The 26,779-nt window shown below is 44.6% G+C and overlaps 1 protein-coding gene across 3 annotated transcripts in view; it reads right to left on the bottom strand.

The window, feature by feature from the left end:
* STMN4 (stathmin 4) overlaps positions 1–25,255 on the bottom strand; it is a 29,656-nt gene extending 4,401 nt beyond the window's left edge. The window contains exons 1-7 of one of the 3 annotated variants that reach the window (XM_063123767.1): positions 25,186–25,255; positions 24,820–24,859; positions 24,515–24,645; positions 24,235–24,296; positions 24,100–24,140; positions 6,529–6,629; positions 3,057–3,152 (exon numbers count right to left, since the gene is read on the bottom strand). In XM_063123767.1, coding sequence (XP_062979837.1) covers positions 3,057–3,152; positions 6,529–6,629; positions 24,100–24,140; positions 24,235–24,296; positions 24,515–24,645; positions 24,820–24,859; positions 25,186–25,210 — 496 coding nt within the window. In that variant the 5' untranslated portion in view covers positions 25,211–25,255. Of the gene's footprint in view, positions 1–3,056; positions 3,153–6,528; positions 6,630–24,099; positions 24,141–24,234; positions 24,297–24,514; positions 24,646–24,819; positions 24,987–25,185 lie in introns of those variants that run through there. The other 2 variants (XM_063123766.1, XM_063123768.1) reach the window with 2 other exon arrangements.
* Between the last annotated feature and the right edge of the window lie 1,524 nt (positions 25,256–26,779).

Genomic DNA, 26,779 nt, shown 5'->3' on the forward strand with positions numbered 1-26,779 from the left:
TTGTGAACCGCCCAGAGAGCTTCGGCTGTGGGGCGGTATATAAATGTAAATAAATAAATAATGGGCCCAACCTCCTAGCCCGCTCTGGAAATAATTCAAATTATGTTGCCGAACGAAAAACTTTTCTTTTTTCTAAAACTTTTAAAACTTGATTTTGATCTGACTTTTATACTGTTCGTTCTACTCTCCCCTGTGCCTGTTTGGTGCATTCTCTTCCCCTTCTTATTGTTTTATTACGATGCTATTTGAATGTAAGCCTATGCGGCAGGGTTTTGCTATTTTATTGTTTTACTCTGTTCAGCACCACGTACACTGATGGTGCTATATAAATAAATAAATAAATAAATAAATAAATAAATAAATAATAATCTGGGGCGAAAAGAAGGAAAACCCAATAGGGGAGTAAAAAATAAGCCAAAGGCAAGGGCGGAACCAAGGAATGTTCTACAAAAATATTATTAGTAAAAGGTTTATTAAAATGCCAGGTGCCTACGCATTTCGAACGGGGTTGCGTTCTTCCTCAGGGCTTTATCTAAAAAACAAAGAAATCTTTTGTATTGTAATATTTACAATTGGAGGCATTTTCCAAGTAACCGTGCCGTAAAAATATATAATATCTAGATATCTCATTTCTTTCTGTATCATGCTAGCCTGGGAGCTTCTGCAGACAACTGCACTAACGTTGTTGTTGTTGTTGTTGTTGTTATTATATTTATATAGCACCATCAGTGTAAATAAGTAAAGACTGTTCTCGATTATTGTGACATAGACGATTTGTTCTTGATTGTTATACTTTGCATAGATACTCCAATTGGCTGAATGATGATGTATTACATCTTTTTTGTTTGCAATTTGTATGTCTCGTTATACAATTTGTTTTGTCCTCTCTCATCTCACACTATTGCCCCGCTCGTGCTCTTCGCTCCTCTGATGCCATGTTTCTCGCCTGCCCAAGGGCCTCTCCTTCCCTTGCTCGGCTCCGTCCATTTTCTTCTGCTGCCCCTTACGCTTGGAACGCTCTTCCAGAACATTTGAGAACTACAAGTTCAATCGCAGCTTTTAAAGCTCAACTAAAAACTTTTCTTTTTCCTAAAGCTTTTAAAACTTGATGTTGTGCAGACTTTATACTGTTAGTTTTACCCTACCCTGTGCCTGCTTACCCTACCCTGTACCTGTTTGCATTCTCTTCCCCTCCTTATTGTTTCATTATGATTTTATTAGATTGTAAGCCTATGCGGCAGGGTCTTGCTATTTACTGTTTTACTCTGTACAGCACCATGTACACTGATGGTGCTATATAAATAAATAATAATAATAATAATAATTTTAAACTTTTTCTATCTAGATATTATATATGTTTATGGCACGGTTACTTGGAAAATGCTTTCAATTGTAAATATTTTGATACAAAAGATTTCTTTGTTTTTTAGATAAAGCCCTGAGGAAGAACGCAACCGCATTCGAAACGCGTAGGCACCTGGCACTTTAATAAATCTTTTACTAACAATATTTTTGTAGAAGATTCCCTGGTTCCGCCCTTGCCCTTGGCTTATTTTTTACTCCGATATCATCTGGGCCCCAGTTTGGATCAGGCTGCTGCCAATGTGAGGCCTGTCCTGTGATAACTGGGTGTTTGCCCAACATCATCTTAGAGATGACGTTGGGCAAACATCAGAGACATAGGCCCTGTTCAGAATCATAGAATAGAAGAGTTGGAAGGGGCCTACAAGGCCATCAAGTCCAACCCCCTGCTCAATGCAGGAATCCACCCTAAAGCATCCCTGACAGAGGGTTGTCCAGCTGCCTCTTGAAGGCCTCGAGTGTGGGAGAGCCCACAACCTCCCTAGGTAACTGATTCCATTGTCGTACTGCTCTAACAGTCAGGAAGTTTTTCCTGATGTCCAGCTGGAATCTGGCTTCCTGTAACTTGAGCCCGTTATTCCGTGTCCTGCACTCTGGGAGGATCGAGAAGAGCTCCTGGCTCTCCTCTGTGTGACAACCTTTTAAGTATTTGAAGAGTGCTCTCATGTCTCCCCTCCATCTTCTCTTCTCCAGGCTAAACATGCCCAGTTCTTTCAGTCTCTCCTCATAGGGCTTTGTTTCCAGACCCCTGATCATCCTGGTTGCCCTCCTCTGAACACACCTTATTCTCCGTGGTTAAAGCCGTGGTTTAAGTTGTCTTCTGAACAGGGCCATAGAGGGGTATACCAGCAAACACATGAATGTGGAAAGGTTTTATTGACCTAGAGTTGAAAGGTGGCTTTTGTTTTTTAACCATTTAAAAACAAAAATAGTCCCCCCCCCCCGGTTCAGCACCTCAGCGGCCTGTTCTTCACTTCTCCCAAATGCAAGAAAACACTGCCAAGCCATAAAGAAAAAGGAAGCATTGCTTTCCTGGTTGCTCAACAGAAGGACTGTTTGAAGGGTAAGTGACCAATGATGGCTGTCTCCTTGCTGGAAGCAAGAAGGGGCGAAGAGATCTCAGAGAACTGTCCAGCTGTGAATGCCTGTAGCAGCTGTTGTTGAAAGTGAATCACTACAGGCACATGGCTTATTTAGAGGCTAACATGTGAAGTGGGTCACGTTCTTATATCAACTGAAGACCCGGGTTGAAGTTGGATGTCTAGTTTGCATTAATCACTTGGCTCCATCTTAGCTACAGAGTAGCATAAGCCTAAGCGACCATGTAAAAAGAAAAGAAAAACGGTATTTTTATTCAAAGTGGGTTACAATAAACCTTTACAATAGGATGAAATAGGAAATCAATGTGGCCTCATGTGTCATCTCCGGAGTGTGGGTGTCTTTGCATGGTGTTGTCTAGAATATAATAATGCATAATGCATGGCATGTCAACTAGATTTATAACGTATTATCATATATAATATATTACGTTGAAGCCAATCCGGAGCCCTTGGGAATGGGAGAAACTTCAAAAGTGGTGCAATCTATCATTCGTGAAAATGCTCACACAGACAGGAGCCCAGCAAATTGGAATCAGCCAGTTGGACCCCCGATTCCACAAACCTCTGAGACTTAATGGCTTGGTGTGCACCTACCTTCATATTTATAAGATGGTTTGTTTAAGGGGTCTGAGAGGAAGCAGGAGCAGAAGAGGGACACCAGGGGGAGCTCCTTCATCTTTTCTTTGTACGCTGTAGAGAAAAAAAAAAGACATTACCAAGGAAAGTTTTTAAAAAGATGCTTCTATCCTTACTAGGGAACGACACCTCTCAGACTCCCCTCACACAATACCAAAGCACACACCCACACACCCACACACCAAAAGGGCCTTTACTCATGTGGAAAGAACATATGAAGAGCCATGCTGGATCAGGCCAAGGGTCCATCCAGCCTAGATTTCCCACCGTGGCCAAAGACACAAGAAGGACATAAAGGCGATAGTCCTCTCCTAGTGATGCTCCGTCACCTGCAAGCAACTGGTTTTTACTGGCATGCTGCTCTTGAAACTGGGAGTTCCATAAAACCATGGAGCGTGTTCCGAGGAGGGCAACCAGGATGATCAGGGGTCTGGAAACAAAGCCCTATGAGGAGAGACTGAAAGAACTGGGCATGTTGAGCCTGGAGAAGAGAAGATGGAGGGGAGACATGATAGCACTCTTCAAATACTTAAAAGGTTGTAACACAGAGGAGGGCCAGGATCTCTTCTCGATCCTCCCAGAGTGCAGGACACGGAATAACGGGCTCAAGTTAAAGGAAGCCAGATTCCAGCTGGACATCAGGAAAAGCTTCCTGACTGTTAGAGCAGTACGACAATGGAACCAGTGACCTAGGGAGGTGGTGGGCTCTCCCACCCTAGAGGCCTTCAAGAGGCAGCTGGACAACCATCCGTCAGGGATACTTTAGGGTGGATTCCTGCATTGAGCAGGGGGTTGGACTCGATGGCCTTGTAGGCCCCTTCCAACTCTGCTATTCTATGATTCTATGATTCTATGTTTCCTGCCTGGTTGCCTGCCACTCCGTGGCTAACCCTGGTGACAGCTGCCTCTGCCCCAGGAGAGGATGAAGGAAGCCCTTGGCCATTAGCAGCCTCCAAGCGCTCCCTTTACTCTCCTCCTCCTCATCTCATAACAAATGCCAAGAGTGAAAAGGGACTAGGGGAATGACCCTCAAGTGTCCCTCAGGGTGAGGGAGATCTCCAGTTTGACTCAGCTTTCATAAGCTGAGCTCTCTCAGACCTGGTTCACACGCTTGCAGGGTGGTTTGTGAGCCACGGCGCCCTAGTTAAATTCGCTGCAGGTTTTGTCGCATACTGGCCGGATTTACCCAGTTACCCTGACCAGTATGGCTTGTTGTGACAACCAAAGCCAGTGAGGCTGTCAATGATGTTACACTCACTCTAGTCAAGGAAGCTTGTAGTCTTGGCTTTATATTTGACTCCTCGCTCTCCCCTTTATTCCTCATATTGAGGCAGTAGCTAAATCCTGTCGTTTTTCCCTGTATAATATTGCCAGGATTCGATCATTTTTGTCTGTCTCTTCTGCCAAGACTCTTGTTCATGCCTTGGATATTTCTCGGTTGGACTACTGCAACCTTCTTCTCACTGGCCTTCCTTCTTCTCACATCAGTCCGTTGGTTTCTGTTCACCACTCTGCTGCTAAGATCATCTTCTTGGCTCGCCGCTCTGACCATGTTACTCCGCTTATGAAATCTCTTCATTGGCTTCCAATTCACTTCAGAATCCACTATAAACTTCTCCTGTTAACCTTCAAAGCTTTTCACAGTCTAGCTCCTTCCTATCTTTCCTCTCTCATCTCACACTATTGCCCCGCTCGTGCTCTTTGCTCCTCTGATGCCGTGTTTCTCACCTGCCCAAGGGCCTCTATTTCCCTTGCTCGGCTTCGTCCATTTTCTTCCGCTGCCCCTTACGCCTGGAACGCTCTTCCAGAACATTTGCAAACTACAAGTTCAGCTGCAGTTTTTAAAGCTCAGCTAAAAACTTTTCTTTTTTCTAAAGCTTTTAGAACTTGACTTTGATCTTACTTTTATACTGTTCGTTCTACTCTCCCCTGTGCCTGTTTGGTGCATTCTCTTCCCCGTCTTATTGTTTTATTATGAATTTATTAGAATGTAAGCCTCTGCGGCAGGGTGTTGCTATGTTATTGTTTTACTCTGTTCAGCACCACGTACACGGATGGTGCTGTATAAATAAATAAATAATAATAACCCCAAACTCATGGCCTGTTTTAGGGTTGCTGGATGCTTTGCTGGCCACCCCACCCACATCTCGACAAGCCACGCCGATGAGGGTAATGATGTCAATCCAGCTGGCATGCAAATGGCACATGAAGGGTGGTTAACAAGCCCTGTGGCTTATTAACCACCCTTATCTATGATTCCATAGATGCATACACCACGGGAATGAAGATAAGACAAATCTATAAGACATTTCTCTCTTAAAACATCATATTTGTTTTCCCAAAGGAAGATACTCAGGTCCCAATATGCTTCAGTGGCGGTGAGTTATCCTGTTCTGGGGCAGGAAAACATCTTAAAAGATTTGTCTTATCTCCCTTCCCACAGCGAATGCTCGTTAGTGGTGCCTACAAAATCATATATAAGAAACAGCAATTTTCTGAAGAAGCTGTCTTATGGAGAAACAGGAGTAAAACCGGATTCCTGTTGTTTTTGCTATGTAGCGCACTAATTGTTTAATATACACGCCTCAGCTCTCACGCCTCGCAGTTGCCTGCTTTTCAGCTTTGGATGTATTTGCTTCATATCAACTGCTGCCCTTGTTTGTGGTTTTATTGATTACCCTGCAACCATGCTGATCAGTCCTCAGACAAATCAATGGAATGGCAGATAGACTGCACAGTGCAGAGGGCCAGAGACTGAAACAACTGGACATGTGAGAGACTGAAACAACTGGACATCCACCCTAAAGCATCCCTGACAGATGTTTGTCCAGCTGCCTCTTGAAGGCCTCTAGTGTGGGAGAGCCCACCACCTCCCTAGGTAATTGGTTTCATTGTCGTACTGCTCTAACAGTCAGGAAGTTTTTCCTGAGGTCCAGCTGGAATCTGGCTTCCTTTAACTTGAGCCCATTCTTCCATGTCCTGCACTCTGGGAGGATCGAGAAGAGATCCTGGCCCTCCTCTGTGTGACAACCTTTGAAGTATTTGAAGAGTGCTCTCATGTCTCCCCTCCATCTTCTCTTCTCCAGGCTAAACCTGCCCAGTTCTTTCAGTCTCTCTTCATAGGGCTTTGTTTCCAGACCCTGATCATAGAATCATAGAATAGCAGAGTTGGAAGGGGCTTACAAGGCCATCGAGTCCAACCCCCTGCTCAATGCAGGAATCCACCCTAAAGCATCCTGGTTGCCCTCCTTGATCTATACCTTGATGTCCCTGCTTTGGGGCTTCCTTGGAGAAACTGATGGGTTGGTTGGCTGGTGGCCAGTGTGGGAATAGAATGCTGGACCACGTGGATCTTTGGTCGGATCCGGCCAGAGTTCTTCTTATGGCCTTGTTTGTTTATTAAGCAGCGACGCTGCCTGTGTTTCCATACCTGCCAGCGTCATGATGTGTGCAGTTCTGGGCCTTCTGCTGACTGGGCAGGTGTCCAAGTGGGTGAAGATCGTGTCCAGCAGCGAAGTGCCTGCTTGCAAACTGCAGAGACAAACAAACAAGCGTGCATGCAGGTGAATTTGGTTAGAGTAGTTGCCCTTTTCATGGAAAGCAAGGAAACATAGAGCCACGACGTTACAGTTTCTGTGATACAGAAGGGGCAGGGTGTGTGTGTCAGTCTACCACCACCCTCTAGTGTAGACGGAGCTATTGCACAGATTGTGCAAAAATTAATTAAAATTCTGCACCCTGATAACCCAGGTTCTGTTCCAAGAAAAATCTGGAACCTGCACAAATGGTGCAAATTAATCAATTTTGACCATTTTGACCAATTTTCTTTATTTTGTATTCGCCTGAAAGTGTGAGGGGAGGCAAGGAGCTCTGAATATTTGTATTTCATCCATCCTTGAGCCACCAGGCATTGTCAGGCTAAATTTCCAGTCCCTTCAGATGCCATCCAGTTGGCATCACTGGGAATCATAGAATAGCAGAGCCGGAAGGGGCCTACAAGGCCATCGAGTCCAACCCCCTGCTCAATGCAGGAATCCACCCTAAAGCATCCCTGACAGAGGGTTGTCCAGCTGCCTCTTGAAGGCCTCTAGTGTGGGAGAGCCCACAACCTCCCTAGGTCACTAGTTCCACTGTCATACTGCTCTAACAGTCAGGAAGTTTTTCCTGATGTCCAGCTGGAATCTGGCTTCCGTTAACTTGAGCCCGTTATTCCGTGTCCTGCACTCTGGGAGGATCAAGAAGAGATCCTGGCCCTCCTCTGTGTGACAACCTTTTAAGTCTTTGAAGAGTGCTCTCATGTCTCCCCTCCATCTTCTCTTCTCCAGGCTAAACAGGCCCAGTTCTTTCAGTCTCTCTTCATAGGGCTTTGTTTCCAGACCCCTGATCATCCTGGTTGCCCTCCTCTGAATCCACCAGACTCAGCTTCCTGGCATATACCCTCCTCTTCCTAGCCATGTGCCTCCTTCACAGATCTTCACAACTGGAGTGGGAAATGATACTAGGAGAGAAGGGACTTGGCCAGTGCTCCTGCAAGCACTACTAAATGCTCACCCAGTTTTGCTCATCCTTCTACTTCCTCCATGAGTTGTAAGAGACACTGTAGATTTGACTCCCTCAATCTGGTCTTGTTTGCAAATGCACCTCCAACCCCGAGGAAGACTTCACTAAACCACCCCATTATGTTTCAATTCACTTTTCCAACTGGAGTCAGTCATAATATGGTCCTGCGCTGAAACATGACTGGTTTAGCCCAGTTGATACCCTTTTGGGGGTGGCAGGTGCAGGAGGATATACCCTATTTTCATTTTTATTGTGTCTTTGTTTTGTTTTTTATTTTAATTGTTTTAATGAATTTTCTACACCTCCCTGTGATTTGGTAGTGGAAGTTGGTATATATATATTTAAATAACTAATAATAAATATTGGAATGTCCTGTTCTCATTTTCAGTGTGTAAGGGCCAAATCAGAACGGTCTGCTTTTCCAGTTATTTGTTTGCCTGTCTGCGAAGTAGCGAGGAATTTTACCAGGAGTGAAACTGAAGCATGGGAGAGCCCAATTCAACCTGTGCTGAGGACTCACTGTTGGAGACCTCATAGAATCATAAATTAGCAGAGTTGGAAGGGGCCTACAAGGCCATCGAGTCCAACCCCCTGCTCAATGCAGGAATCCACCCTAAAGCATCCCTGACAGAGGGTTGTCCAGCTGCCTCTTGAAGGCCTCTGGTGTGGGAGAGCCCACCACCTCCCTTGGTAACTGATTCCATTGTCGTACTGCTTTAACAGTCAGGAATTTTTTCCTGATGTCCAGCTGGAATCTGGCTTCCTTTAACTTGAGCCCGTTATGTCCTTGAACCCTTTCCCCTGCTGCCATTTGTATTATTAATATCATTAATATTAATATTTATTTATAAAGCGCCATCAATGTTCATGTACAATAACAATTGCCACCCCAACTGCCTTCCTCCCCCATGGGAAAAGGCACAGGGCTAGGCAGTGTGGCATGTGCACTTGGCATATGTTCAGAGGCACTGTTCATCATGAATTCTCTTGCTCCAAGACTGAGTCCTGGCAATCAGAAGGGGCAACAGTGAATTGTGTCTCATCATGCTAAAATCAACCCAGTCAATTGTGCTGTTTTAGCCACGTAAAAATACGGTCAGGCGAATGATTCTGTAACCAATTCAGGCAACTGAGCTCCATTCAGTGGCAAAGAGGAGTTGTGAGTGGTGCTCTAACCCATTCTGGCTGACGGCCAACTGACAGTTTGAATCAGCACTCACAACAGATTGGAACCAGGTCTGAGATGAGCCCAGTGTGTTAACACAGCACTCACAGCTGGGGAAGGAAAGCAAGACCCAAACAATGGGAACTATTCAGCACCAGGAACATGGGACAGCAGCTGCTCAGCTGAAAAGGGGTTTAACTCATTTAAGGAATCAGTGGGAACTAGGGCCATTGGCCTGCCATCTTGCTTAGAAAAGGAATGGCAGACAAGCAGAGCAAAATGTCCAACCAAAGTCTAATTATGTGTGTCGAGGGGAAGCAAAGCAAGAACAATCAAGGAGCGGTTTTTGTTTGTTTGTTTGTTATGAAGCAGTCACATCCCCCAGTTGTACAGAATAGCTGAGTTCTGCATAAATTTGGCATGTAAGAAATGGGAAGGCTTGATTTATACTGGTATTCAGAATATTTCCACTCAAGCTGGAGGTTGCACATGGCCCTCCTTATTAATCGCATTTTAAGAGTATAGTTGATGGGTTTACCATGCGTGTTCAGAACCATGCATGTTCTGGGGCAACAGAGATTTTTGACACACCCTAAACAAGCATCTTATAAGAGAAAGATTATATAGATATTAGGGATGTGCTCCGCTTCGCTTCGGTTCAGAGAAGTAGGAGCAAGGCGGCCTAATTCACCTCCGGAAAAGGCGGAGGCGAAGAGAGTCAGGGGGGCTGCGGATCGAGGCGAAGAGGATCGCCTCAATCCGGAGCTTCACCTGCAGGTAAGTGGGGAGGAGGGGAACTCATCTGGCGCTGCCGGTGCTGCCATCCATGTGGCGGCAGCGGCGGCAGGTAAGGGAGCAGGCAGGAGGGACACTTACCTGCCTCCGTCACGGGCTTCAATTGAGGCCCCAGTTGAAGGCGGAAGTGAAGGCCGAGGCCTCTTCCGGCTTCAACTGGGGCCTCAATTAAAGCCCGTGATGGATGCAGGTAAGTGGGCGGGGGGCTGGCCTACCTGGTGCCGGCGCCGGCGCCATCCATGCGGCAGTGGCGGTGCAGGTAAGGGCGCAGGGAGGAGGCAGGTAAGGGAGCAGGGAGGAGGGACGCTTACCTGTGTCCGTTGCAGGCTTCAATTGAAGCCCCGGTTGAAGGCAGAAGTGAAGGGCGAGGCCTCTTCCGGCTTCAACCGGGGCCTCAATTGAAGCCCGTGATGGATGCAGGTAAGGGAGGTGGCTTATCTTGCGCCACCGCTGCCGCCATCCATGTAGCGACGGCGGCGAAGCTGGATCTCGCTCCGCGGAGCGGAGCGGGAGACGGGCGGAGCAGCACGAAGAGGATCGGGCCTGATCTGGATTTTCCGGATTAGGTCACGTAGCGGATTGGGGGGTCCCTGCACTCCCCTAATAGATATGAACACCCAACCCATTAATCGCCAGGCTGTCTTTCTTCACCCTGACTTTTGGTGTAAGATATTCTAGCCGGGTAGGATCTGGGCTAGGAGGCTGTTGGGGACCCCTGCAGCAGGTATGAGGGAAGGGCTGGAGCATGTGAGTGAATGGTGTTTGACCTCCAAACTTATACCGTAGTGAAACCAAATCCATATTTAGCTGCATGTGCTGTGGCTATATACACACTCATTACCTCCCCATCTGATACAGCTTCTGTCAAACTTCAGGGATCTTCCCCCTCACTGGTTACATAAGTCCCAGCAGCTGCAGAGAAACTTCCCAGCTGACAGTCTGTGTGTGTGTGTGTGTGTGTGTGTTGGGGGTAGCGGAAACAACTTTCAGTCCGTTTTCACAAGTGACACAACTTTTGCAATACAAGGCAAATGAAAGACCTATATCAACTGCAACCGGTGGGGTTTGCCCACTTTCTGAACTGCATCAGCAACATGCATGAGTAGTGCATCTCAGTCTAAAAAAAACATTCTTAGCATCACTTATGAAAAGAGGCTTGACCTTATAGCCACTTGTATGCATTTCACCGCTGACAGGAAGGGGGGGTGTTCTGCCGGTTCTGGATGGGATCGCACTCACCCTGAAGGAGCAGGTTCGTAGCTTGGGGGTTCTTTTAGATCCATCATTGTCACTTGAGGCTCAGGTGACCTCAGTGGCACGGAGTGCCTTCTAGAAACTCCGGTTGGTGGCCCAGCTACGCCCCTATCTAGACAGGGATAACCTGGCTTCAGTTGTCCATGCTCTGGTAACCTCCAAGTTAGATTACTGCAATGCGTTATACGTAGGGCTGCCTTTGAAGACGGTTCAGAAGCTGCAGCTCGTGCAAAATGCAGCGGCCAGATTGATTTCGGGAACCAGAATTTTCGACCATATAACACCTGCTCTGGTCCACTTGCACTGGCTGCCTGTATGTTTCCGAGCCCAATTCAAGGTGCTGGTTTTGACCTATAAAGCCTTACACGGCTTGGGACCACAATACCTGACAGAACACCTCTCCCGGCGTGAATATACCCGGTCACTACGTTCAACAGCTAAGGTTCTCCTCTGGGTGCCTACTCCGAGAGAGGCTCGGAGTGTGGCAACAAGAAACAGGGCCTTTTCGGTGGTGGCCCCCAGACTATGGACCAATCTCCCTGACGAGGCTCGCCTGGCACCAATGCTGCTATCTTTCTGGCGCCAGGTTAAGACTTTCCTCTTTGCCCAGGCATATGGCGGCACATCTTAATCACTCACATGTTTAGTTTTTTAACGGTTTTTAATGCTTTGTATATGTTCTGTGTTTTAGAATTTTAAATTTTGTATACTCGTTTTTATCTTAATTTTAGAATTTCTGTAGACCGCCCAGAGAGCTATGGTTATGGGGGCGATATATAAGTGTAATAAATAAAATAAACACACTGTGCAAAACGTGTGCAGTAAAAACAGTGTTTTATTGTTGTATGCTGCCCTGGGAGGTCTCCTGCCCTGAAAGGCAGTCAAGAAATATTTTAAATAGATATCTGCATTTCACACAACAAAAGTCACTGAATTTGATGTTGTCTCCAGAAACCAGTGTCCTGAGGATGGGATTATACATTAGCTATCTTGCTGAATGCACGTTAAAAAACTCATGTTTGCTGAGATACTGGGGGCACTTCCAGGGGATAGAAGAGAGCTTGCAACCACTCTAACATCCAGACATTAGTGTGGACGTGGGGTGTGGTTGTTGCGATGCAGATAATATATCCCACTTGCTTCCAAAAACCAGTGAAGATAAGGCTCTTCAGGCATGTGGCAAATACTCGAAAGCACTGTTTTCTTTATGGTCATTTCACATGTTTCAGGGCTGAGCCTTGGCACTGAAAGCAGATTCTGGGGTTAAGCCCTGGTGAGCCCTAGGTCAAGGGTTGTGTTTTTTTCTAAAATGTATTTTAATTCCTTTTTTGGTAGCCATCTGTTTCAAACATAAAACCAATAAAGTTCTCAGGTGTCCAGAAGCTGGCTGAGGTTTCACAGTAGTGGGAAATGGGGCACTCTGCACATGCTCTCGGAAGCAATCTTGCCAACTCACTTTGATGATGAAACTTCCTTCACACGCACCCTTCCCCAAACCCACGCAACTCTCTCTCTCTCTCTCTCTCTCTCTCTCTCTCTCTCTCTCTCTCTCATATACTGGTTCTTCCAATCCAGGATGTTCTTGAAGCCCTCCTGCCCCCACTTCTTGTGCACGGCTTAATTTCTAAAATTAAAGTTGCCGCAGCAGCACCCTTCGCTCTCCTACAAGAGGAGCTAGTTGTGGCGATTCAGGGTGGATGGACAGGTACACTTTCCTTTGTTATGCCTTCGCAGGCTCAAAGGCTTTGCCAACAGCTCGCTTCGCCTGCTTAAGAGATTTCCCCACATCCCCTGATCATTGCGGAGCCCTCTCCAGATGATTCCTGCAGAGAGTTCCCTTAATAAAAGGAGGGCTGGGGTGGGGGTGGCATTGTGGGTTCTGGGGTGGGGGGATGAGCAAACTGGTGATGTGAGGCAGGCAAAAGAGATGCTGACGCCTTCTCAGTGGTTTCACCAGGGATGCTCTGGTGCTTAATAAGTAAGGGAGGGAGGAGGAAACCACAGCCCCGTATAATATAGGATGAGCTCATTCAAGCCGAAAACAAGCAGGGAGGAGGAGGAGGAGGAGGAGGAAATGCCGGAAGACCTTGCTTTCAAACCACCTACAAAGGCAACAACCCAGAGAACATCAATACATGTACGTATGTCTATGTGTTTATTTATGTCCATGTGTTTATTCATTTGCCTCATTTGCATGCCATTTATCTAAAACTGCTTCTGTTCACAACCAATAACAGTTAAAAAAAATCTCCACCACACGCAGCCACAAAAAAAAAAACGAGAAGGGGAAATATTAATGCCCATTTCTACGAGCGAGCACTTGTGTTTTTTCTCCTCCAGCAATTATTCCACTTCTCTACCCTTCGCCCCAAACTATTCCTTATACACTTAGCATAAATGTGGTAGAAGTGGAGGAGTGGTCCTTGTCACATGGTGAGCCTCCATTTTTAAATGTCAGAGCCAGGGAGAAGCAACGCTCATCCCATTATTATTATTATTTTTAAAATAAACAGCATATAGAACAGGTAAAAGAGAGAGGGAGGGGTGAATATGCTTCAAAGGGGGGGGGGAAGGTATCTTTTATGAATAACTCATCCTCTCCCCTTTCCAAGAAATATTTCAGGAAGGGTCTCTCTCCACCCATCTGCACGTCACTGCAGTTTTCATTCTATGCTTCAATGACTGGATAGGAGGGGAAAGGAGAAAGGGTCTTCCGTCCCCTTGGTATCTCAAGTGCAGCCTTCCCCAACCTGGAGCCCTCCAGATGTGTTGGACTACAATTCCAATTATTCCAAGCCAGAAGGCCAATTGGAGGGCAGCAGGTTGGGGAAGGCTGTAGTAGTGGACACAAAAGTAAAAAAAAAGATCCAATGATATAATGAAGATGGCTCTCCATCATCATGCTATGCTGACTTACTCTATGCCACACACAAAGATTTGTTAAGGCTTTAACATGTCACAACGAGACTGCTTTTAGCTACATGGAAGGAATTTCCATGGGGGTGGGGAGAGAAGCATGGAACCCATATGTAGACATGCATTCTGTGGCATGAAGCATGTTAAGAAATCCAGAGGCAGTCGCAGTTTCCTGGCTAGATATACACATGGGTTCAGTCACCACAAATCCATTAGCATTTGGATGTTTTCATTTCTTTCCTAGAATTGAGGGGAAAGCACTCTGCACATGCTCTCAGGTACTGCTTCGTTATTACCGCTGCACACGTTCCAAGGCTGAACAATGGGAAGTAAAATGGGTTCTTCTGGAGCTAAGCCTCACTAAGTCCTGACTAGTATTAGGCTCCGATATCCCTTGTGCATCCTTTTCTCTAGACAGGAGTATTTTCTGTGTAAAGAAAAGCATAATGTGGACGTGAGCCGAGTCTGGGTTTATTTTGGTTTGTGTGAGCAAGAGGTAAAAGTAGGGTGATGCAGGAATTGGGAGAAGTCCACTTCCCCCAATTGGGGAGAACCGCCTGTGGGATTTGCCTGTAGCTATTGGAATACTTTTTGGTAAAGCAGCTCTGAAGAGAAAAGACTCCACCTGTAAGCCTGGTGAACTACTGGGAACAGGGATAAAAGGACTGTTTGTGTGTCACAGTATAAGGAGCTCCTTCGTTAAGTTAGCCAAGCTAATTTTCTACTTATTAGATGCTTCAAAGGGGGGGGAGCTATCTTTTATGAATAACTCATCCTCTCCCCTTTCCAAGCAATTGTAGACACTGCAAACTATTACATCCTCTCTGCCACCCCAATATTATTTATCCAGGCAATCCAGATTCTGCACTAAGAAAGCTGAATTTCATGACCTGTACAAACAACGTGGATGGGAAAAATTACATAACTGCTCCTATTTTAGCAGGGTATTGTTTTGTTTTTTAAAAATTTCTGGGCAAGAAGGAACTCTGTAGGGCACGGGAGCCCCACCCCTGTCCTCAGAAAACCTCATGCAGGCATTTCTCTGGGTCCTGAGTTTGTAGCAAGTGTTGACCACACACCTTCAGATTTTTCCAGCCTTAGGGGGGGGGGGGCACCCTGCAATAAATCAGTAACTTTTAAAAGTTAGAACTAGGATTTTCAGGAAGTTGAATCCTGCATCCAATACAATTTCCCCCCCCCCCCCTCTCTCTCTCTCTCTCTCTCTCTGTGTGTGTGTGTGTGTTCTCCCATAGAATAGTGACACACAAGCTCATTGTTACTGTGCATCATAGTGAGTTCATTGCAGATCACAAGTAGATGGTGGAGCAGCATGAGCAGTTGGGAACAGAGGAAGAAAGAAAAGTCCTGTGTCTCCCTCTCTTCCGCCCAAAGTGCCTATGTCCAATGAGAACTAACATGACTTGGACTTTCTTTTTTTCTTTTTCTTCCCCCCCCCCCCCACCTTTTTTTTATTTATTTAAGCATAACTGTTTTCTGTGGTGATGACCCTGAAATCCTGCTCCCTCTCCCTGCCAGGCACCACCAGGCAGCCTTTTCTTGCAATTAATACAAAAAATTCTTTTATATCATGAGAAACAGTGGTGTTGTTGAGACCCTCTAGCATGAGTTCTCTTATACAGACCACAAGCAGAAAACAGCAAGTTCTCGTTATACAAAATGTTAAGAAACACAGCTGTGCACACATGCAATTAAATGATAAGGAGGAGGAAGGGAAGGAGGGGCAAAGGACTTGGAGTGAGAAAGAAAGAAAGGGTCCACATGGTGAATATGCCTGCACGTGGCGATACAAAGAAAAGAATGACGAAACCTCGGATGGATTAATAGATGGATGGATGGATGGATGGATGAATAATCGTGTGATTGATAAAAAGTTATCATGGTGTGGAGAGAGAAGGATAGAGGCATTTAAGTAGAAATTATTATATTATACTGTGCAGAGAAAAAAATGTCATTTGAATAGATGAGAGTGTGCAGAGAATTGCACACGGGCTTCCAAAAACCAGGGACAAAGGATCCTGGCTCACCACAGCCTTGTCCATGCTTAGTGTCCTAACTGTGCCCGCTCGCCCACCCCCTGCGCTTTTGAGGGTCCAGCACTTGCCCTCCTTCCTCAGGAAAGAACTTTTATACTGGGCAGAAAGATTCTTTTCCTTCCCCTAGTTTTTCTCCACTTCCTTGCCCTTTCCCAGCCCCAGCTCCTTATGGGATGGGGGGAGCTCGCATATTATGTCTGCTGCTACTCACCCCCTTATAAGTGCAGCGCCTGGTCCAGCCGCTCCCAGCCTCTCGCTCGCTTCCTTCCAGGCAGAGATGCTAAAAGATCCACTTAGCATCCGCTAGGCTGCCAAGCGCTCACCATGACATCACCTCTAAGCCAAGTGATTGGCTGTGCTCACAGGGCCTGCTGATTGGGCAGCATCTTCTTGGGAAGAAGGAATTGCCTGAGTAACTCCTTGGTGAGCCAGGTGGGCAAGGGATGATGTCACACAAAAGATGCTATTTTCAAGGCGGGTTCTTCAGATGCAGAAGGGAACACAGCATCTTTGCTTCAGAGGGTAGGAAGGGATGCTCCAGAGGCAATCTATGCCACCCCGTGGATGCTGCCAAGACAATTTAAACCCATTCCACTCTCCTTAGCAAAATAATTTCTACATCTTTGCCCAGGGACAATTAGTTCAAGCCAAGATTGAGCATCTTTTAGAAATGATGTTAGAATTCATTTCAGTAACTGGGGTGAAGCTGGGTGTAGAAGGATTGCATTTAGCGAACTTATTATATATAAAAGTACATTGCAAGGAGCTTGCGTACTGTAGTGACCAAGACATTATATGGGAAATCCAGAGTTAAAGTCACAAAATCCACCTAGTCTTGAAACATGTCATCTGGTGACCGGGCTGTGTTCAGAAGACACCTTAAACTATGGTGAATAAAGCAAAACGCCTTAATCATTGTGGTTAAAGCCATGGTTAAAGGTATCTTCTGAACATGGCCTGGCTTTCTGGCTTAACCACCATAGTTAAAGCCATGGTTTAAGGTGCCTTCTAAAGGACCCAATTAGTAATACTGGAAGGTGGCCCACATTACAGGGCATTTTTCAAGATTACTGACATAATGTATTAAAGTGTGTTTCATGCGTCACATACACTGTATAAAATGTGTGTTACAATGCCTGGGACTGTTTAGTTGAGAAAAAAGGCAAATATTGGGAGACAACAATAAGGCGTACAAAATTATGCACAGTGTGGAGCAAATGGAAAAGAAGACATTTTTCAAAGTACTAAAACCTGGAGTCATCCCATGAAGATGAATGGTGGGAGATTTAGGATAGATAAAAGGAAGTATCTCTAGCTTTTGATAAATTCCCCCACCAAAGACTTCTGAATAAACTTAGTAGTCATGGAATAAGAGGAGAGGCCCTCTTATGGATCAGTAACTGGTTAAAGAACAGAAAGCAGAGAGCAGGAATAAATGGTCAATTCTCCCGATGGAGGGAAGTTAATAGTGGGGTCCCAAAGGGATCGGTATTGGGACCAATTCTTTTCAACTTGTTCATAAATGATCTGTAATTAGGAGTGAGCAGTGAAGTGGCCACGTTTGCCGATGACACCAAATTATTTAAGGTTGTTAAAACACAAAGGGATTGTGAAGAGCTCCAAAGAGATCTCTCCAAGCTGGGAGAGTGGGCATCCAAATGGCAGATGCGGTTCAATGTCAGCAAGTGTAAGGTGATGCACGTTGGGGCAAAAAAAACTCAACTTCAGGTATAACCTAATGGGATCTGAGCTGGCGGTAACTGAACAAGAAAGAGATCTTGGAATTGTGGTGGACAGCTCGATGAAAATGTCCACCCTGTGTGCAGCCACTGTAAAGAAGGCAAACTCCATGTTAGGCATTATAAGAAAAGGAATTGAGAATAAAACCGCCAGTATCATACCACCCTTATACAAATCTATCGTGTGACCACACTTAAAATACTGTGTATAGTTCTGGTCACCACACCTAAAAAAGGATATTATAGAGCTGGAAAAATTGCAGAAAAGGGCAACTCAAATGATGAAGGAGCTGGAGCATCTCCCCTATGAGGGAAGGTTACATCAACTGGGATTGTTTAGCTTGGAAAAAAGGAGGCTGGGGCCGTAGCTAGACCTAAGGTTTATCCCAGGATCATCCCGGGTTCGTCCCTGCCTGAGCGCTGGATGCCCTGTGTGGCACTTAGATGAACAGGTTTGACCCCAGGACAATCCTGGGATAAACCTTAGGTGTAGCTACAGCCTGAGGAGACATGCTAGAGGTGTACAAAATTATGCATCATATGGAGAATGTGGATAGGGAGACATTTTTCTCCCTCTCTCAAAATACTAGAACCCAGGCTCATCCCATGAAGCTGATTGGTGGGAGATCCAGGACAAATAAAAGGATGTACTTCTTCACACAGCACATAGTTAAATTATGGAACTCGCTACCACAGGATGTAGTCATGGCCACCAATTTGGATGGCTTTACAAGGTTGTTGGATAAATTCCTGGAGGAGAAGGCTATCAATGGCTACTAGCCCTGATGGTTGTGTGCTATCTCCAGTAATCGAGGCAGTAAGCCTGTGTGCACCAGTTGCTGGGGAATATGGGTGGGAGGGTGTGGTTGCACCATGTCCAGCTTGTTCATCCCTGGCCAATGGCTGGTTGACCACTGTGTGAACAGAGTGCTGGAATAGATGAACCCTTGGTCTGATCCAGCATCAGGGCACTTCTTACCTTGAAATCTGAGTGCTTTAAGCTTGTTGGCATCTTTTGCTTGTTTTGGAAGGCATCAAATATTAGACCTCATAAACTGAGAATTTGCAGATACTCTCATGAATATCTTTGCATGCAAGCTATTAAATAATGTAAAATTAACTCAACTCAAATATGAAAACTAACAAAAATATATAACATGTCCCTAAGATCAGCCTCTGTACAATTTTTAAGGAGGGATCTAGGACTTCACACAGTACATCGTTAAACTATGGAATTCACTTCCACAAGATGTAGTGATGCCCACCAATTGGGGTGGCTTTAAAAGGAGCTTTGGCAAGAGATAGCAAAGAAGTGGAGCTTTCGATTCTGATTTCTTGAAAGGCAGCTCTTTCAAGAATCTGCATTTAAAAACAAAAACAAAAACTGACCATACCTGTACTAACAAAGACCTCAAACAAGAGGAACAAAGGGCCGCCCAATGAGACAATGCCCTTGTTAAACTCACTAGCACCACTGAGTTGATGGTGTGATTAGATGACCCATCTACTGATTCTTTCCAGAAAAGATTAGCACAATTGTGCCTTTGATAGAGCCATGAAAATATCCAGCTGCTGCCTTAACTTGCAGTTCCTATATGCATGTATATTGCTTGTATACTAGGAGTGTGCATGCTTTATTGCACATTGTCTGTCAAACACTCATATGCTCAGCCAGAGGAATCCCTCCCACAATTTGTGTGTACACCCACACCCACACCCACCATAATTCACCTTTCATTTCTTTCAGAGAAGCTACACTCTCAATATTGCAGTCTTCCCCAACCTGATGTCCTCCAGATGTGCTGGACTACACCCCCATCATCCTCAGCCAATACAGCCACAGGGATGGTGGAAGTTTTGTCTGTTGCGTTTGGAGGACACAAAGAAGGCTGTTATAATGCCACTCTGAACAATTAGAATGTTTATGAACATTCTATGATATCACAGCAGTTCAGCCACCCAAAAGCTGGGAGAGGGAATTGCAGCCAAGCAAGCAGCCAATGGTCTATTACATAAAATCCCATGAAATTGATGAGTAAAGGAGGAAATCTCCAGCTGCTTTTGCCTTCTGTCCACTATGTTTCATTTCCTTCACCCTTGCCTCTATGCTTGGACTCTTCCCCTCCCATTTGTGACTGGACAAGTAGGTTTCTATAATTAGCAGTTCTTATTGGGGAACTCTGGTTTTCTCACCTTGTCCAGAGAACTATGTAGCATTGTTACAACTGCAATCATATGAGACAACCAAGAGGAAAAAGCCTCTTCCCTGTCATGCCATGGCATCACTGATAGGGGACTCTGTGTCCAATGACACGTTTTGCCAGGTTGCAAATTGGAGAGCCTATGTTTATCTTTAACTGTACGGAGAGATTGTTCCTTCTTTCTCATTCCTTCCTGGGTGCCATTGCTTACCTTCCTCCTCTCCTTGTGCTGAAACAAATGGAACCTTGATTCTGCCCCACAGCAGCCAGGGGAATAGAATGAGCTGTGGGATCCACAAAGGAATAGAGCAGGAGAGGCAATGTGGCTGTTGCAACTTAAATGTATGGCAATCACTCTTAATGCATTCATGCTGTTAAAAAGTAAAGTTAGGTTCTCTGGGTTACAGCCTGGCAACTCACTTAGTCATTGTCTAGAATGGCTTCCCATCTCTTGATCACTTTACAGTGCCCTTTAGGGGGGAGGGGTGTACACATGTACATATGTATGTGATAGCGGTGTATGCGATACATACACACACACACACACACAGAGAGAGAGAGAAATAAATAAAAAATCCTTCCAATAGCAGTGGCCTAGACACTAGTAACTGAAGCTTTCTCCCTTAATATGGGCACTTTAACGTATTGTTGTGTGTTTGGGGTCAGTCTAAATTACCTCCAGGGATGCCTTAAAATTCAGTCCCTCTGAGTGCAGAAAGATTGAGGATTTTCTGACTCTTGATCTGGTAACCTTTGTTCTATAAGGCTTGAGGGGGTAAGGAGAAATGAATCTGGGAGAAAGTTGAGTCTAAGACAAAAGGAGAACAGTTTTTGTCTTAGAAAAGAAGACTGCTGAGTAGCAAAGGGGAAACAGGTTTTGCTTGAAATTGTGATGTTGCAGGCCTTCATCCTGAGCACAGTGTAAAGAAACCTTTTTATAAAAGCAGCACTACAAGTCTCCAGTGCCCATCTTCTTGAAAACCGAAGTCTGAGTGAGTGCTGAAGCCCTGCAAGTTCACTCCACTCAGGACTGGGGTGCAGGAGCATAACAATATTTTCTCCTGTTGCTGTTGCTTAATTTATAACGGCAACTGACAGGGTAAAAGAAGCTGGAGTTGGTGCTAGGAAAAAGGTGTAGACAAGAATGACAGTACTGGGGGAATCTCAGGGTGCTCGTTGGAATATAAATAGGGTCTGTAATGGGTCCTTCTGATCCCATCACAGAGACTGATTCAGGGTATTGTTTTGCCTGTCCTGTAAAACATCTTTTCAGTTGTTTATTTTAAACCCTTTTAAGGAGCTGTTTGCTTCTGTGAAATTATGATGGAATGGCTGTCTATTAATGTTCCCTTTGGACACCTGATTTTCTGGTGTCTGTTAAATTGATATTAATTGCTCTGATGCTGCTATATTATCCCTTTAACTAAATGGCAGGTGGTTTGTAGTACTACTGAGTGAAATTGGCTATTTGGTCTGGCCAATTAAGTGCATAATGTTGGCACTAAATAGTATTTTGTTTAGACTTATACCCTGTCCAAGTTTAAGTTCTTGGACTATATTAAGTGACTACACTTCAAAAAGACTGTGTGGATTTTACATGGATTTTGACCACTCTGTGTACCTCCAGCTTGTGCCAGTCCTTCTCCTAGGGATGAGAAGGAATAGGACAGAAAGAGTAGAAACAGCTTCAATGACTTGTGAAGCAAGGAGTTAACTTTAAGTATGAAGGTTGGTTCAGTCCCAGAATGACCGCATTCCTCTGAAAGCTGATGAGCTGTTTTCTAAGAGAGAAGACCATGAGTTCAGATATTATTTATTTATTTTATTATTATGTCTTCCACCCATAGAATGGAAGCCCTGGCAAAATAGGGGACAGCTGGGGCTCTTAGTTCTACTGTTGTTGCTTCATGGGCTTTCTTTAAAGCAGCATCAAACTTCCTTTCCCCTGATCTCTGAGGGGGTATCCTGTCTTTGCCCCTGAGAGTAGTACTGCAGTATCTACCAGGGGTATTTTAAGTTCTTCTATAATGTTGTCTAGAAGAATGTAGAGTTTTAAGCAATATTAGCACCCTTCTTACCTTGAAGGGGTGATTTCCACTCTTCCTTTATTAACTTTTTGAAAGAATTAGGAAAAGATACCTCTCTGGTTGAAGGCTTGGGTTCTGGGAACATCTCCACTCCTCTGAATAACAATTGCCTTCCGTTTGTTTCCTCAGGTTTAGTAGCTAGGGAAGCAATTGCTTTGGACAGTAAAGGCAAAAATTCATCTTCATTAAAGAATCTATCAGATAAATTCTCCTCAACCGTTTCCATGTCTGACTACATCCTCTTCCCCATCTGAATCACCTGATGGGAATGCATGGATGAATCACTGTCTGGTTGATGCCCAGTAAAAAGTTTGTGTTTTAGTATTGCAGTTCGTGGCTATGGAGCATGTGTCTGGTGAATCTTCCCTTACAGAGGAGTGAGGACTAGCAATAATATTAGGCTGATTTGGTTGCGGATTTTTATTCTTGCTTTTATCCTTCTTTTTATTTCTAGTGTTTGGAGGAGGGGAGGAAGAAGACTCAGAGGTATGTGAATTGTGGTTATGCTTTATCACTTGTCCTGTTCTTAAAGCTGCCATCTTGAGTCAAGCCCACTGGACTGCTAATGTGTAGTGTAAGACACTGGGGGACTAAAACCAGGCACTAAGGCAGCCAAGCCCAGGCACCTTACCCCTGGTACCACCTAGGTCACTTCCAAGGAATTACTGATCCAATCTCTGTTATGCACCAACAGCACCAACATGGTAGCTGGAAATGCAGCTCTTCAGTCTAACTAGGACCATGTGATTGGAAGACTAATAGGCCCCTTGCTTGTTTTCTTTCATCCTTGCTCCAAGCTGTCCTTCAGTCTGAGTAATTTATCAGAACGATTCAGCCCAGACTGCATTACTTTGCCTGATCTTTGGTCTGTTGTTTGACTATTGGTGTTTCCAGATGGTCAACTCCTAATAAGTCATTGTGGAACTATCCCAATCTTTCCCTTCTTGGTCTTGGGGGCTTCCAGATAGAGGTCTCCTAGCCCTATCAATCAAAAAGCATTGCACAGCTTCAGGGGCCATATAACTATTTCTATATTAACTGGCTTGTCCTATGAATTGAAAGCTACTTTCCACTTCAGTCTACTTATGGGTAAACTGCAGAATGGAGGTCATTTCTCTTGTGGAATGGGTTGAAGAAAAGGGGAAACAACACTGACGTCTTTGTTTTATCCAGCAAGTTCAGGCATTCATGGAAACATTAACATGTTCATTTTGGCCTCTTTCCTAAACATCAAGGGAAGGATGAGCTGGGTGTGAATAGTCTCAGCCGTTGAACTGGAATCATTTGTGCCAGTCAGTGAAGAAGATACCTAGGGAAATATGATTAGGCAGCAGAATGCCCTTCTTGATATCAATAAGCAATTATATTTTTGTGTGTGCATGTGTAACTTATAGTAACACAGTATTAGTCATAGGGAAGGGAACAGGAGTGGATTCTCCATCAGAATCCAACAGGACTCAAGTGATTTTCTGTGCTATAATGCTGTTATTAAAAACAGAGTATCTTCAGTCCTTCCCGTCATTGTTGGGGGACTCTGCCTGCAAAAGGGGACCTGCAAAAGAGAGCACAGTAGGTTAGTTTGGAGGGATGCATACTGCAGTTCTTGCCCTACTAACTAATTTTATAATCCACAAAACTATGTTCTGTTTAGTTAAAAATAATGCTCTTCAAGCTGGTACACACACTTGACAATTGTAAACCGCCCAGAGAGCTTCGGCTATGGGGCGGTATATAAATGTAATAAAATAAATAAATAAATAAATAAAATGTTTAAGCAAGATGTTATTTGCCACACTACGTAAGAGCAAAACCTGGACCTCTGTGTACATTTGAGGTTTGATGGTTGATTATTGGCTGATTTATTTCAGTCAGATAAACTGTGTCTGAAATTAATGCCAGAGGTTATAAATGCTTATTTTGGGGGCCTAAAAATATTTAAAGTAATTAGACCTCTAAAAACAAATACAATCTTCTTGTATCTGCAGCAAACTGCCACCCTCTCAAGCTGTTCTCTGAAAGCATGTTGAGTTTTCCTGAACTGACCTAATTTATATCAGTAGCCACTGTCTGTAGGCTGCTGTTGCACAGTACCGCAATAGGAAATGTTTTCCCCAAGGATGAACAGTATTCATATTTGTAGTCTTTCAGAGATACCCACCACGTCCCTCCAGCCCCCTGTGGGATAATGGCGATAAAGTCAGGTGGGATCCTGCTTAAAGTATTCACTCACCTGCTCTGAAATAATGGTGTAGTGTGTGGGGTGAACCTCAGCTAGGAAGGAAAGAGAAGCAAAAGTGATTTTTTAAAATAACTTTTAGCAGGATATTTGCAGTCCGTGCAGACACATGCTCTCTGTCACTCTCACCTGTATGGGGCGCAGCCTCTCAACTCTGTGACGTTCTGGCATAGGAGCCCCCTCCATCTGATCTGTAGGTCAAAATCAATAGGGAATTGAACATTGCTTAAGGACAAACTGTTTTGCCCCAGCCTCTTGGACTACTACATCCTTAGGAGCTAGGACATGCTCTCTACTCTGACTTCTGCTACGGTGTGGCATGATCTGCAATGCTGTGTACAGAAATGGCAGAAAGAGGAAATTTGGAATATAAGGTATTCTAGGTAGCAGCACAAGACCACCTACTCACCAGTGAAGATACTGAAGCTTGGTGTCTCCTGTTGCTCCATACTACTGCTGTCACTCTGACTTTGCCTCGCTATGGTGGGTTGTAGGGTAACGACATTCAAGCCAGAGGTGTGAGAAGAAGAGGAAGAAGCCCTAAACATGAAGGGAGAAAAGAACAACAGGGAAAGGCCATAACTCAATAGTCAAACCCAAGGTGAGCATACAGATGGTCCTAGGTTCAATTCATGGCATTCCCAGTCAGAATGCTCTGAGGCAGCTGAGCTAGGAAAACCTCTGCCAAAAACCTTATCTCATCTTCAAACTCACCTGTAGAATAAACTTTGAGTAGAAGCTGGAGAAGGAGTAGCTGGAAAATAGAACTTAAGAGTATTATATCTGGTACAAATGATAGAGAGTCTATGAAAAAGTAAAACGAAATGAACAAGGTTTAGCACATGGAATCTCATCTTGGGTGTCTATTGTAGGATGAGAAATATGGATGTAACTCCCACCCACCCTTAAGCATGTTTTCCAGCTTGTCTGCAAAGGTGGTGTTTTGTGCCAGAACAGCTGTATCCAAAATCCTTGGGCAAGAAGAGAGAAAAGCCTGATTCTGTTTTTCCTAGTCCTGTGTTGCCATTTTGATTTTCATACTAATTACAGCATTAAATATTTGCCTTCAATGTTTCTTACTATTATAAGAGTCAGCTGGATTCATCCTGCCATGAGTCACCCAGGTGGCTCCTGTGGAAAGCTGGAGGAAAAAATGAAAGACCCTTAACATGAGTCTGGAAGGAACAAAACATTGTACCCATCCTTGCTTTTCTTTACTTGGGAATAGGAAGGTGTTGGGATGGGAACTCACTTGCTGGTTGAATGGGACTCTTGAAGAGATGGAATCCATGGAAGAGGAACGGCTATGGGAGGCAGCACAAAAAATCAAGAACACGTCAGTGGGAGTTAATGGCATGCAGATTATGTAGCCACAGAATCCAAATTCTTTGTTTGAAATAAATGTATGCATATTAATTGAAACATATCTAGGAAATCCTCTCCTTGAGACCTTATCTCAGAAGAGAAAGCCAGGCCGGGGAGTTGGTGTCATCAGCTCCTGAAGAGACCATCGATGGTCTGAGAGGACTGTTGGGACGGCCCCTCCCCACCTTCCCTAAGACTACTGAGGGAAGGCACAAGAGGAGAAACTCAGGATAGGGAGCTTGTTCCATCAGCTCCTGAAGATGCCTTCAGGAGATATTCTGGTGTTTGTCTGGGGATACTTGGTATTTTTTGGTAACATTTGTTTGTTTACTTTAAAATTGTAAACCGCCTGAGTGCCTTGGCAGAAAGGTAATATACAAATGGAATGAACAAACAAACAAACAAATAATATTCACACACTACATACACTTGGTTTTCATAGTTTCACAGTTTGGTTTTGGGGGGATAAGGCAAGGGAGTTGCAAAACTTTGAATTTAGATCAAGCTTTGTTAGGGAACTGGAAAGAAGAAGCATAGTTCACAACAGGAAGTCTCATGTAGTGGCAGGATGCAAGTAAGTAAAGGGAGGTGTAAAGGTTGGGAACTGTACTGAATAAAGCAGGCCCTCCCTGCATTGAGTTAACAGCCCACCACCACCACTTTGATTTTTAATAGAATCTACCAAGATGTTTGTATTGTTCTTCCTCTACAAATATATGGGTTAGAATTTTGCCTTTCTTAAGTTCATCTGGAACTCTGAACAGGCTCCCATATTCTCCACTATTCATCATACCTAAAGAAAATTAAATTCCTCTTGTGCCTACCTGACCACTTCACTGGAATGCCGCAAACCTGGCCGTGGTGTAACTGCAAAGTACGAGAGTGTGAGTTATTGTGAGGAGAGAGCAGGACATGTAACCATTTTTTAGCCCTGCCTTCTCAGGGAGGAGCCCTGCCTTCAACAGGAATAGGTTAACTCCTCAGGGAGGAGTTAACCTATTCCTGTTGGCTCCACTTCTGTTGACAAAGGTATGAAATATGAGGCTGCCTTACACTGAGTTAGAGCATGATCCATCTAGCTCATTATTGTCTACAGTGATTAGCAGCATTTCAAACAGGGATCTTTCCCAGTCCTACCTGGAGATGCAAGGACTGATCTTGAGACCTGCTGCATGCAAAGCATGTGCCCTACCAATGAGCTACAACCCCTCCAAATGCTCAAAGTGTGGTGGCCTCTCATCTCTGGGTGGTTTTGGAGGATACTGATTATTTGAATCCATTCCAAGCCATCTTCAGGCCTGCTTTTTGG

The sequence above is a fragment of the Elgaria multicarinata genome, chromosome 4, assembly GCF_023053635.1.
Source record: "Elgaria multicarinata webbii isolate HBS135686 ecotype San Diego chromosome 4, rElgMul1.1.pri, whole genome shotgun sequence".
NCBI classification, from domain to species: domain Eukaryota; kingdom Metazoa; phylum Chordata; class Lepidosauria; order Squamata; family Anguidae; genus Elgaria; species Elgaria multicarinata.